This window comes from Sinohyriopsis cumingii, chromosome 5, assembly GCF_028554795.1.
Source record: "Sinohyriopsis cumingii isolate HCF-2022 chromosome 5, ASM2855479v2, whole genome shotgun sequence".
Classification (NCBI taxonomy): Eukaryota; Metazoa; Mollusca; class Bivalvia; order Unionida; family Unionidae; genus Sinohyriopsis; species Sinohyriopsis cumingii.
This window is the reverse complement of record NC_142965.1, coordinates 19,372,060-19,385,380: the sequence shown is the minus strand read 5'-3', so window position 1 is coordinate 19,385,380 and position 13,321 is coordinate 19,372,060. Positions and strand designations below refer to the sequence as shown.

The window sequence follows — 13,321 nt, the reverse complement described above, 5'->3', positions numbered from 1 at the left end:
AGAAGTATATTGGATTGGGCTGTAGAAGTATATTGGATTGGCCTATAGAAGTATATTGGATTGGCCTGTAGAAGTATATTGGATTGGCCTGTAGAAGTATATTGGATTGGCCTATAGAAGTATATTGGATTGACCTGTAGAAGTATATTGGATTGGCCTGTAGAAGTATATTGGATTGGCCTGTAGAAGTATATTGGATTGGCCTATAGAAGTATATTGGATTGGCCTGTAGAAGTATATTGGATTAGCCTGTAGAAGTATATTGGATGGGCTGTAGAAGTATATTGGATTGGCCTGTAGAAGTATATTGGATTGACCTGTAGAAGTATATTGGATTGGCCTGTAGAAGTATATTGGATGGACTTACTCCATTTTATATTGGATGGGCTGTAGAAGTATATTGGATTGGGCTGTAGAAGTATATTGGATTGGCCTGTAGAAGTATATTGGATTGGCCTATAGAAGTATATTGGATTGACCTGTAGAAGTATATTGGATTGGCCTGTAGAAGTATATTGGATTGGCCTGTAGAAGTATATTGGATTGGCCTATAGAAGTATATTGGATTGGCCTGTAGAAGTATATTGGATTAGCCTGTAGAAGTATATTGGATGGGCTGTAGAAGTATATTGGATTGGCCTGTAGAAGTATATTGGATTGGCCTGTAGAAGTGTATTGGATGGGCTGTAGAAGTATATTGGATGGACTTACTCCATTTTATATTGGATGGGCTGTAGAAGTATATTGGATTGGGCTGTAGAAGTATATTGGATTGGCCTGTAGAAGTATATTGGATTGGCCTATAGAAGTATATTGGATTGGCCTGTAGAAGTATATTGGATTGGCCTGTAGCCATATGTTGGATAAACCAATAATACATATTGCAGAAACAATTAAAAACTTTGAATATGTTCACCCTTAAGACAGAACAATTATCAAACAGGCCAAGATAGTGCTTATTGTTTCAAATAACTGTCTAGATAAACTAAGATAGTGTTTATAGTTTTAAATAGCTGTTCCAGATTACATAAATGGTATGTTACAGTACAGGGAATCTTTCAGCACGCCAGCTTTGTGCTCAGATTATATTATAACTTTCATAATTTCTAAGCTGAATACCAAACTGTTCATGTACAGTTTCCAGTACTTTGGGCTAAGGGGGCAGGCGAAAGTTATCAGTTTTCCACAAGGGGGCAGGGGACAGTTTTTCTGCACAAATTTAATGCCATATTCACCTGCCTAGTATAAAGAATCATAAAAACTAAAATACACCAAGTGAGGTCAAATAGGTCCATATTTTTGGATACCTAAATTAAAACAAAGCATAAGAATATAATCCACTTGACCAGAGATGTCAATGGCAGTTCATAGCAAAGAAGTTTATGCACCCCAAATCCAAATTTATACCTGCATTTTTCATATCATTTTTGACACCATGTGATAATTACAGTGCAAACAGAAGCCCTTTTCCTAGATGATAATTCTGCAAAACAGTGTGTACTAAACAGGCTGATGCAATTGAAAATGGTTGTCATCCAAGCTGTCTTTTGAGATATTCTACTTGCCCCAAATCCATGTGTTTACTGCTATGGGAGGTTAGCTCTTCTTCCTAGCCGACTATTGGTATTTTACCATCAACATACTGCAGAATAACTATGTACATGCGTGACACCAATTTCAAGAACAATACAGGCCCAAAACACCAAGTTCATAAATATGTCCATATCTTTAATTAGTTAACAGTAATAGCTGAAAATGTCACACCATAGCCTTAAGTTAAGAAATTTGCCAGGGGCCAAAATTATGAAACTATTCCCTGCCACTCTATTGCTGTTTGTCAAAACAGTTATAAAATGGATAATTGACAGATGGATAGTTGATAGATATAGTTAATTGATAGAGTTAATGGAAAGACATAGTCAATTGCTAGCTAATTGACAGACGTAGTTAAATGATATAGTTAATTGATAGACGTTGTTAAATACTCTTTTATGTGGGTATGTTTAAATTTAAATACTTATTTGTCAGAGAGAGGGAGAATATACAGAAAGACACTTTGCCTGACTATATGCTATTATACCTTGTCAATTTTCATTTAGGAGATGGCCTCAAGGGAGATTAGCAATCTGCCAAAACATTGCTAAAAGTAGTAACATTTTGGTGGAAAATAGCAGGAAATTGGTAACTTATTGATATCATGCTATAAAAATGGTATACAAGTCAAATAGTAATATGGTATACAAGTCAAATAGTATATATGGTATGCAAGTCAAATAGTAATATGGTATACAAGTCAAATAGTATATATTTGACCTGATAAGATGTCATTTTTATATTCTTGAACTTTTTTGGGACTTGAACCTAGCAGTGTGGGACATGTATGTTTTATAAACACAAATCTTGTTTAGTAATAATAGTATAAGTTATTTCAGTATAAAATAGAAAACATTGGCAATTTTAAGCAAGTGGCATTTCCATTATCTAAAAATTTAACCCTTATAGGAAGCAAAAAATTATTTTTCCTGCACCTGTTAGAGTTTAATTTTGCTGTTCATACACAACATAACATCTGAGGCAGTTTCTACTTTGAGGTCCATGTCGGTTGATGATAACATGTCACTTTATACTGCTAACAACTGCTTTGATCCAAATTAAGGTAATTTCTGCCATTAGTGATTGTTCCCATATGTTACACACCAATGGCCAGGAAGAAATTCAAACTGTTTTTACATCAGCAGTGCTTACTTAAGATGATTAACATGAACTGCCTTGATAATTTGGTAGCTATAAGGATTCCACAGAGAAAACTTTGATTTTCTAAATCTGGCACTCATCTCATGTCATTTGTCAAACATTAACAGATTACATATAGCAATGATTTGCTTGGACTACTACTATCACATGATTAGTGTTTTACATAATTACAGCCAGGCTGAATGCTTATTACCCTGCAATCTGATTAAAATAAGATCTCCACAGTTCATCCTGGAGATCTCGCACTAATTAAAGTTTGTTTTTGGTGACCATTGGAATTCCCAGTCCATTTATTTCTATTAGCCTATCAGATAATGCATTACAAATTTGTGTTAGTGAGAGTATTTATTTGTTCCAAATAATGTGTCACTTTAAAAAATTTGAAAGCTGTGATTCAGTTGGTGAACTACAAGTTGAGCAGAAAATGATATTGATACAATATACAAAGGATACCATGGAATGACTTGAAATAGACATGTAACAAGATAAGCTAGTGGATGCCTATTGATACAATATACAATGGAATGACTTGAAATAGACATGTAACAAGATAGGTTAGTGGATGCCTATTGATACAATATACCATGGAATGACTTGAAATAGACATGTGACAAGATAGGCTAGTGGATGCCTAGCCATACAATATACCAAGAAACATAGCAGTGATGACTGACATGTCAAACATTTTGTTTAAAATCTGACATCTACAGCAGATAAAAGCACATGGTGAACATAAAATATAACATGAATACAACACACATATTGTGACAATATTGACTATTTATGGAACGTGTGTATAGTTTGTTTAGAAACAAATCTATTTTATTTATACAAACAACATTTTCAGCACATATAAATTAGTTTAAAATTTGCCTACAGTATCTTTTGCCCAGGGCTTTGACCATACCACACTAATCCTCTTCTCAAGTTATTTAATTTTTTTGTTGATTTTACAAGTTTGTTATTATAAAACCTCAAGTTTGATTATTTTCCTTATTATTCAGTCACCAAGCAACTTTCATTAAAACGATTTTGACAGATTCTTTACCAGCTGCGTCATTAAGAGATATTCCATTCATTGAGAGAACTGTTAACATAATTCAGTTGTTCAATATCAGTGTACCTGATGATTCTGCATGATAAACTGTCTCCTTATTGATAGGACGGAACCCATCAGATTTATGCATTATCAATATAGATTTCATTTAAAATGCTGTAATGCCAAAAAGATGTACAAAAATTACAGAAATTTCTTCATAAAAGAAAGACTTAAGTTGAATTGTCAAGGTCATGCTAAGTTTAATGATAAAATATTGGTTCTGCACTGCAAGATCAAGGTCACTGAGAACCATTGATCAGCAATCTCCAGAATCAATGATACCCTGTTAGTGCCATGGAAACTATTTAATGTGGGTTGGCATATAACATACAATTCACAGTACTTGCACTGAGATATTATATTCACTTTGCCACAGAAATAATGTTATTTCAAATAGATTCAAGAAAATCTTTCTCACATTCTTTGATAATGTGGTAGCATATTATTGACACTATGGATTTTCCACATACATGTACATGCTTTTTCCATACTTTCTTTGACAGAGAACAGAACAAATTCTTTTGGGCTCTGTTCAACAAAGCCTTTAGAGCCCTATCACGCTGAAGTTCCATGCATCAAACAACAATTTCGTGTGTGCATGATAATTTGACTGTGAGTTGTTGTATATTAACCAAATTTAATTTGCAACTTTATACTGATGAGATCTCAGAGGAGTTTTGCATAAATTCTGGACTCCCAAAACAAATTGTCTCTCATATCAGTGGTCTCTCAAGACAGGTTTTGCTGTATTATCCTTTAAACATGGCTAATATGGTACTGGTAATCTAACAAGACTGGTATTGTGGTATTACCCTGTAAACAGGGAAGACAGTTGTAATTATTGCTCTACATGTGAACAGCTGCATTATTGCCTTTGAAGAAATGCAGAAATAGGCCCATTAAGTGTCCGCCTTCAGCTTTGATATACTTTGAAAGAAAAAGATGTTTTTCTTGGAATGCTTTGCAGTGGTTATAGGGGAGACGAAAAGAATTGCATGCCATTTCAATAACATGCCTATTACATGTATTCATTAGGGCACAGTTTTGGAAAAGGTTATAGAACTTGTTCTGTTGTTCAAATTTTGATTGTGTACAATAACAATAATTGGGTTGTTTTATGCATGAATATTCTTCAACAGAGGGCTTGAAAATTCATCTGCTTGTATTTACAAGTGATAGCTGATAAAGGGCAAGTCCCTTTTCCCACATGCTTGTCCAATTGCATGGGTGACATTTAAGCAGATTAATTATTTCAAGATATGTCCAATTGGATGGGTGGCATTTTTAAGAAATTCATTATTTCGGGGTACCTGTTTAATTGGATGGGTGGCATTTTAAAGAAATTCATTATTTCGGGGTACCTGTTTAATTGGATGGGTGGCATTTTAAGTAAATTCAGTATTCAAAATACTTGTCTAATTGGATAGGTGGCATTTTAAGTTGATAAGTATTATATACAGTGTAGGATGAGTCAGCTTGATTTGGGACAAGTAAAAGCTACAAGTCACCTGCCCTGTGCAGTACAAGTAGCTATTGGGATTTTTTTTTTTAGCCCTGCAACACCATGATCAAGGTTAACTTGCATGTCAAACTTTGTGAATAGCTATTTTCTGTATCTTTAGTTGTTTATTTATCCAGAACGGAATTTGTTTGTTTGATGTTGTTGATAATAAATTATTAATGCCATTGTTGACGTAATGGTGATGTCACTAATTTACTAAATTGGAATGCATTTAGCATCATCTTATACTTAAACCCATTTCATACTTCAACTTATCAAATAGTTGCTACACATTACACAGTGTTTTAAGTTTAATGGTTTTGATATGAAAATTATGCTGTATTCGAGGCAATATGCTTTACAAGAATACCAAAAGGTTTATTTAGGAATAATTAGTAACTTCCCATTTGAAAAGTGCAGGGATCCAGTCCAGTATGAAATGGCTTAATGGTAATCATCTAGAACATGATTTGACTTCTAACCATTTGCATGTTACTAACCATTCCAATTTTATTTTTATTTTTAAAGGCAGAAGCAGCTGAGGCTGAAAGGAAAAGACAGGTATACAAATAATGTTTGTCCCAGTCTTTATATCATTTAACACGAGAAAAAAAATTTGTTTGTAAGATATGAACATAATTATCCCTCTCTCACTTTCTGTTTGTATCATTAACTTTGACAATATAATTCATTTGGTTTCCATTATGACACTAATTCTGTTACCATTAACTTGAGCACTATGACACTAATTTTGTATGGTACCATTAACTTGAGCACTATGACACTAATTTTGTATGGTACCATTTACTTGAACACTATGACACTCCAATTCAGCTACCATTTACTTGATCACTATGACACTCTAATTCTGCTACCATTTACTTGAAGACTGTGACACTCTAATTCTGTTACCAGTTACTTGAATACTGTGACACTCTCATTCTGTTACCAGTTACTTAAACAGTATGATAGTCAAATTCTCATACCAATTAGGTGAACACTTTTGCACTCTATTTGTTACTACTTAGGTGAATACTGTTCTGCTGATATCAGTCTCCCTGAAATACTCTTTACCCAATGCTTTCTTTGGTCTGTCTGAAATACTGTCTACCCAATGGTTCTTTGGTCTGCCTGAAATACTGTCTACCCACTGCTTCTTTGGTCTCTCTGAAACACTGTCTACCCAATGTTCTTTGGTCTCCCAGAAACACTGTCTTCAAAATGCTTCTTTGGTTTCCCAGAAACACTGTCTAATTAATGCTTCTTTGATTACCCTGAAATACTGTCTACCCAATGCTTCTTTGGTCTCCCATAAACACTGTCTACCCAGTGCTTCTTTGGTCTGCCTGAAATACTGTCTACCCAATGCTTCTTTGGTCTCCCTGAAATACTGTCTATCCAGTGCTTCTTTGGACTCCCAGAAACACTGTCTTCAAAATGATTCTTTGGTCTCCCAGAAACACTCTACCCAATGATTCTTTGGTCTTCCTGAAACACTGTCTACCCAATCTTTCTTTGGTCTCCCAGAAACACTGTCTATCCAATGTTTCTTTGGTTTCCCTGAAACAGTACCCAATGCTTCTGTGGTAGACACCTTTCTATCAGTCCTGCTTTTAGCTTACCTCTCTCTGCAAAGTTGATGAGAGGTATTATACAGATGAATAAATATCTATACAGCCTCTCTTTGTGGTGTTGGTGTTGGCTTCCAGACATATAAATGTCAATACAACCTCACTGCATGGTGTTGATGCCGGTGTTGGCATCCAGACATATAAATGCCAACAGCCTCACTGCATATCAACCTTACCTCTTTCTTTATCCTATGCAACAGTTTGTATAGTGTTTCGTGGGACTTGAACACTTGGTAAATGCTTAGGGCATGTGGGGGGGGGGGAAATTTTTTTTGGGGGGGTTTGTACATATATATTATATATCCATTCATGTTCATGTTTTTGCATTTTGTGCATATGCTGTTATGCCTGGAATCTTGATACTGGCTAATTCTTTCTTTATGTTTATTTTGCAAGCCCTGTTTATATTAGACTGGAGGACTGTATGCATTCCCTATTTGTACCACACTTGGGCAATAAACAGTCACTGTCACTTTTTTTAGCTTTGTTGGTCATAGATCATTGTTATTGCTAAAGAATATCATTTTCAGAGATAGTTTCAACACTTGGCACTTAAAAGAAAGAAATGATCTTATTGAGAATTCCTGGAAATTCTTTTTGGTCAGTAAAGTGTTGGTCCCTTCAAGGTACTCTTGTGTGGATTCTATATACCTATGTTTTACTCCTTAAATGATGAAACTTAATGAGGTGAATAATCTGTATGATTAACACACACCCAATCATGAAATAGGTCACTGAGTCATATTTTATACTTCACTGACTTCAGTTTTGTGTTTTAACTCTTGTTGATTTAATCAATAAACTAGATGAGTGTGTAATGGTATACATGATCTCTGTTAGTACCACAGATATAAATAAAAGGCCACTGTACCCTACATTTCACATTTAATGGCTTAGTTTCTTGCATTTAGCTCATGAGCATATAGCTTCTGTGTACATACTGTCCTATCTAGACCCATGAATTTTGGTGAGTGTTTACATCCTGATGACCACCAGTACACCCTCATTTCAGATGTAGACCATAGTAGCCCATATTATGTGCTTTATTGAGGTAATAACCAGATGAGTTTTCAACATGTTACAAATTTTCTGTCTGCTAAAATCTTGAAACTTGGGAAGGGGATACATCTTGATTCAGTTATATGCCATTATTATAAATAGAGGTCTTCCCCATGATATCTTCATCCTAGTTGTCATAGCTGGCAGATTCTGACAAGTGCACTTGGAAGTAGAAATAAACATGTTTCCTCAATGACAATGCATTGTATATTGAGCTATATTACCCTCAGCAGGTTAACTGTGTATTGTACATTGTGCTATATTACCCTCAGCAGGTTAACAGTTTATTGTACATTGTGCTATATTACCCTCAGCAGGTTAACTGTTTATTGTACATTGTGCTATATTACCCTAAGCAGGTTAGCTGTGTATTGTACATTGTGCTATATTACCCTCAGCAGGTTAACTGTTTATTGTATATTGTGCTATATTACCCTCAGCAGGTTAACTGTTTATTGTATATTGTGCTATATTACCCTCAGCAGGTTAACTGTTTATTGTACATTGTGCTATATTACCCTCAGCAGGTTAGCTGTGTATTGTACATTCTGCTATATTACCTTCTGCAGGTTAGCTGTGTATTGTACATGTGATGGAGTATATGTATTAGATGAGTGAATTGTATGCTGCATGCTTTTCATGTGAGGCCTCAGTTGTAGTGGCTAATCTAGGAAATTACTGATGCATGAACTATGCTTGTAACATGGTCACTCAGAGCCTTGACTTTCACTCTGTAAAATGTGGCTTTTCAGGGTGGACAATGATAGTAGCTTCTGAAGGAAATTTTTATTAACTCTACTGGGCACAGACCAGTCAAACTTATCTAATGATCCATTTTCCATCCTCTGCCCATTAGCACAAGCTTGGAGAATTACCTTCATACTTTACACACATATTTACCCCATGATCTAGTTGGGCTTTATGAAAATGGTGCTGCACAGACATCCCTTATGCCCTCCACATTATAGTCATCTTGAAAGTCTTTTCGCTAAACTTATGACACATGAACAGAATGCCATATTAATAAGGGGTTTTCATCAGAATTCGAATGATGTCCAGCTGGTCTTAAATCAAAATGGTGCCAGTCTGATATCCAATCTGGATTCTACAGTAGCCATCTTGAAAATCATGTTATTGCTAAGTCATATCTTGAAGATAATGTTATCTCTACTGGTGTCCAAATGGAAGGTACCAGTATATCAGTATGGGGTTTTCACCAACAGACTTCTTATCATACCTAGTTGGTCCTGTATAAAAACTGTGCCAGTCAGTCATCAAATATGGCTACTGAATTCTTGGAAATTCTTTTTGACCAATAGAGCATCAGTACCTTTGAGAGACCTTTATTTTAAGAATAGTTTTTTTTATAGAAAGGATGCATTTTTGCCTCTACTGGTCACAGACTAGAAGACCCTATGGGATGGCCTGATGTCTGTCAATCTGGCTTCCATCTGTCCATTTTACCATAAGTTTGTTATCACAACCAAACTGCTTGGAGGATTGCCATGAAATTTTACACACTCATTTACCTCGTCTTTGGTTGGTTCCAATAAAAATGGTTGGTTCCAATAAAAGTGGTTCTGCTCAGACATCCAGTATGGCTGCCATAATTGTGATCTTGAAAACATTGTTACTGCTATGAATGGCCAACAATATGAGGTCTTTAGATCGCTGGTCTAATTTCACAAAAGAATGTTATGTCAACATGATAGATTTCTTAGGATGTCTAAATGTTCTTAAATGTAAAACTTGTTATTGCTACTTCTTAAAGGATGGTCTATCAACATGGGGTGTTTTTCTTATAATCTCTCGTTGGTCCAAAATGAAAATTAAGGTAATCTTACATCCAGTATTGCTACAATCATGGAGACCAATATTGCCACCATGGTGGAGACCAATATTGCCACCGTGGTTTAGACCAGTATTGCCACCATGGTGGAGACCAATATTGCTACCATGACAGAGGGCTTCAAAATCTTTATTCTGCTGCTTCTCCAGATCAGAAAGACATATATACATAGGGTTTTCGCTAGAGGACTTCTTACCATGTGTTATTGGTCTCAAATGAAAATGATATCTGACGTCTATTATGGCTGCTACAGTGGCCATCTTCAAAATCTAGTTGTCACTACTCATTCTAGATTGATGGTTATATATCAACATGATGTTGTCTGTATGTTTACGATATTGTTCCCACACAGTTTTATAAATTGTCAACCACTTACATTTACCAGACTTTGTATATGGCTTGCACTTGGGATAAGGAAGCACCCTATCAATTTCAGGGTTAAGAAGTCAAAGGTCAAGGTCGCTCAGAGAAGAAAATGGTTTCTGTACAAGAACTTGAGTTGTCTATCATCTACAAATCACAAAGCAGTAGAAGGCTTGTACATATGGAAGGGATTAATCTAGTAATATACCATGTGAAAGGTAACAGGCAAGGTCACTGTGATGGAGAGAATGATTTTTTTTCTCCACATACAATAACATTAACTTTGCATGTGTCATACCTGGACCTAAATTTGCAGATAGACTGTACTTGGGGTATGGAAGAAGCATACTGATTTAGGGGTTAAAAAAAGTCAAAGATCAAGAATATTTTGATTGAAAGAAAAAAAATGATTTATACATTAAAATTCAAGTTCTCGACCAATGTAGTATGTTTGTGTGGAGGACTTGCACTTAAGATATGGACTATTGATTTCCACCAAAAGTTTGTTCCTGATTTATACTTTGGGTAAGAATGAAGCCTATCAATTTGGGGGTTAGAAGTGAAAGGTCAAGATAATTTTGAATGTGATCTAATGACAAAAATAGCTTTTTTCATGATAACTTAAGTTCTAGACCACATCCTTTGACCAATGTTTGTGGAAGGCTTGTAATTTAGGTATGTAAGAAGCCTATTGAGTTTGTGGTCAAAGACCAAGGTCATTGTGGCTTGAAGACAAATGTCTGTTGCAGAAATCTGTTCTCAAGGAAGTGCCTTGACCAAATTTTGGATGCCTTGTATTTATGATAATAAGGAAAGCTATGGATTCTGGAGTGTAAAGGTCATGGGTCATTGTCATACAGGTATAATAAGAAAATAGTGGTCTCTGCTCTGTAACTTTAGTTAAAGACCTGGGCAGAAGGTCCCAGGCATTGAGACCCATTGATTAGCAATGTGCAGGATCAACTATACCCTACTTGTGCCTACAATGGGGACTATTATACATGGGTGGAATGTGCCATTTATGGTACTTTTTTGGACACAATGTCACCTGTCTGTCTTAATTCTGACAGACATTTTACCTATCTTTTTCACACAATGTCACCTGTCTTACTTAATTTTAACAGACATTTTATCTATCTTTTGGAGAGAATGTCACCTGTCTGTCTTAATTTTGACAGTTATTTTACCTGTCTTTTGGATACAAGGTTACCTGTCTTACTTAATTTTGACAGACATTTTACCTGTCTTTTGGACAGAATGTCACCTGTCTGTCTTAATTTTGACAGTCATTTTACCTGTCTTTTGGATACAAGGTTACCTGTCTTACTTAATTTTGACAGACATTTTACCTGTCTTTTGGACACAGTGTCACCTGTTTGTCTTAATTTTGACAGACATTTTGCCTATCTCAGCAATTTTAGCACTATTTTTTCAATAATGCATTGAAACTGTTCTGCCTTTCACACTTAATTTGACACTATTCTTGCATTCATATTTACTTAAACAATGCATTGGCTCTCACATTTCCTTAGCTACTATTATGTCTCATGCACTTACAAAATGCTCTGCCTCTCACACTTAGACAGTGTTCTACCTATGACACTTAGACACTGCTCTACCTAACACACTTAGACACTGCTCTACCTATCATACTTAGACACTGCTTTGCCTATCATACTTAGACACTGCTCTACTTATCACATGTAGATACTGCTTTTCCTATCACACTTATACACTGTTATGCTTTTCACGCTTAGACATTGCTCTACCTATCACACTTAGACACTTCTGCTTTTCACGCTTAGACATTACTCTACCTATCACACTTAGACACTTCTGCTTCTCGCACTTAGACATTGTTCTGCCTAACACACTTGCTTATACACTGTTCTAAACTCTCTAGATGTTCTAAACTCTGTTCAGACACACTTTTGCATGTTTTTCAGTGATAACTGATTGAAAGTATCAATTACAGTGTTTGCTCAGGACAACTATGCCACCTTCTCTATAAACAGAGAGTAAACACAGGCTGCTGATCAAATAAAAAGTTACATTGATTACCTGATTAGATTTTCCTGGCAATATTGTCAACATTTTAAAAATATTTTCTGTATATAGACTTTTGGGTCTGTGGGGGTGGGGGAGCATAAGTGTTTTACAAATGCAGATGTAATTTGTCCTTTTCTTGGGCACTGTTATACCAGTCTAGTTTTTTCTTGGGCACTGTTATACCAGTCCAGTTTTTTCTTGGGCACTGTTATACCAGTCCAGTTTCCCTAATCCTACATATTGTGCAGATCTTAAAAAAGTTCTTGCTTATCTCTGTAGTACATAAGTACAATAACCTGTCTTGTATAGACACATTGCTCATAAATACTACAACCTGCCTTGTATAGACTCATCTCACATAAGTACTGCAACCTGTCTTGTATAGACACATCTCACATAAATACTACAACCTGTTTTGTATAGACACCTTTCAGTAATAGATACTACAACCTGCCTTGTATAGACACATATCACATAAATACTACAGCCTGCCTTGTATAGACACATCTCATATGCATTCTACAGCCTGTCTTGTATAGACAAATCTCATAAATACTACAGCCTGTCTTGTATAGACACATCTCAGTTTGTTTCAGTGAATGCTCAATCAGGACTTGTCTTGCTAATACTTAGACAATATTAAACAATATTAGATCCAATATGAGATTTTTATATTCATAAATTAAATTTTCATTTGCCGATAAGAATTCTCTTTCATCAGTACTTAAAAATATTGATTGCAGAAGGGTGTCATATTATTTCAACAAATTGATAATTGCTAATTAAGACGTTAAATGCATCAGTTGTAATAACAGGGCAATCCATAAAAATAAATACTACACAAATAATTGGTTGGTGAACTCATAGTAATATGAAGATGTAATTTAAATTGAAATTTTCATTTCCTTGATTTTTGGTTCACTGCCAGATTACTCACTTTAATTAAATATGTACTATAATAGTTGCAGTATTCTGTTCAATTTCCTAGTGGGTATTGTCTAGTCTTGAATTAAGTA

The 13,321-nt window shown here is 35.3% G+C and overlaps 1 protein-coding gene across 4 annotated transcripts in view; it reads left to right on the top strand.

The window, feature by feature from the left end:
* LOC149798736 (unconventional myosin-XVI-like) overlaps positions 1 to 13,321 on the top strand; it is a 480,183-nt gene that overhangs the window by 455,523 nt on the left and 11,339 nt on the right. For 3 of the 4 annotated variants that reach the window (XM_089957605.1, XM_089957604.1, XM_089957607.1), the window contains one exon: positions 5,883 to 5,915. The exons of the other annotated variant lie outside the window; for it this stretch is intronic. In XM_089957605.1, the coding sequence (XP_089813731.1) occupies positions 5,883 to 5,915 (33 nt within the window). The remainder of the gene's footprint in view (positions 1 to 5,882; positions 5,916 to 13,321) is intronic. 4 annotated transcript variants of the gene reach the window in all.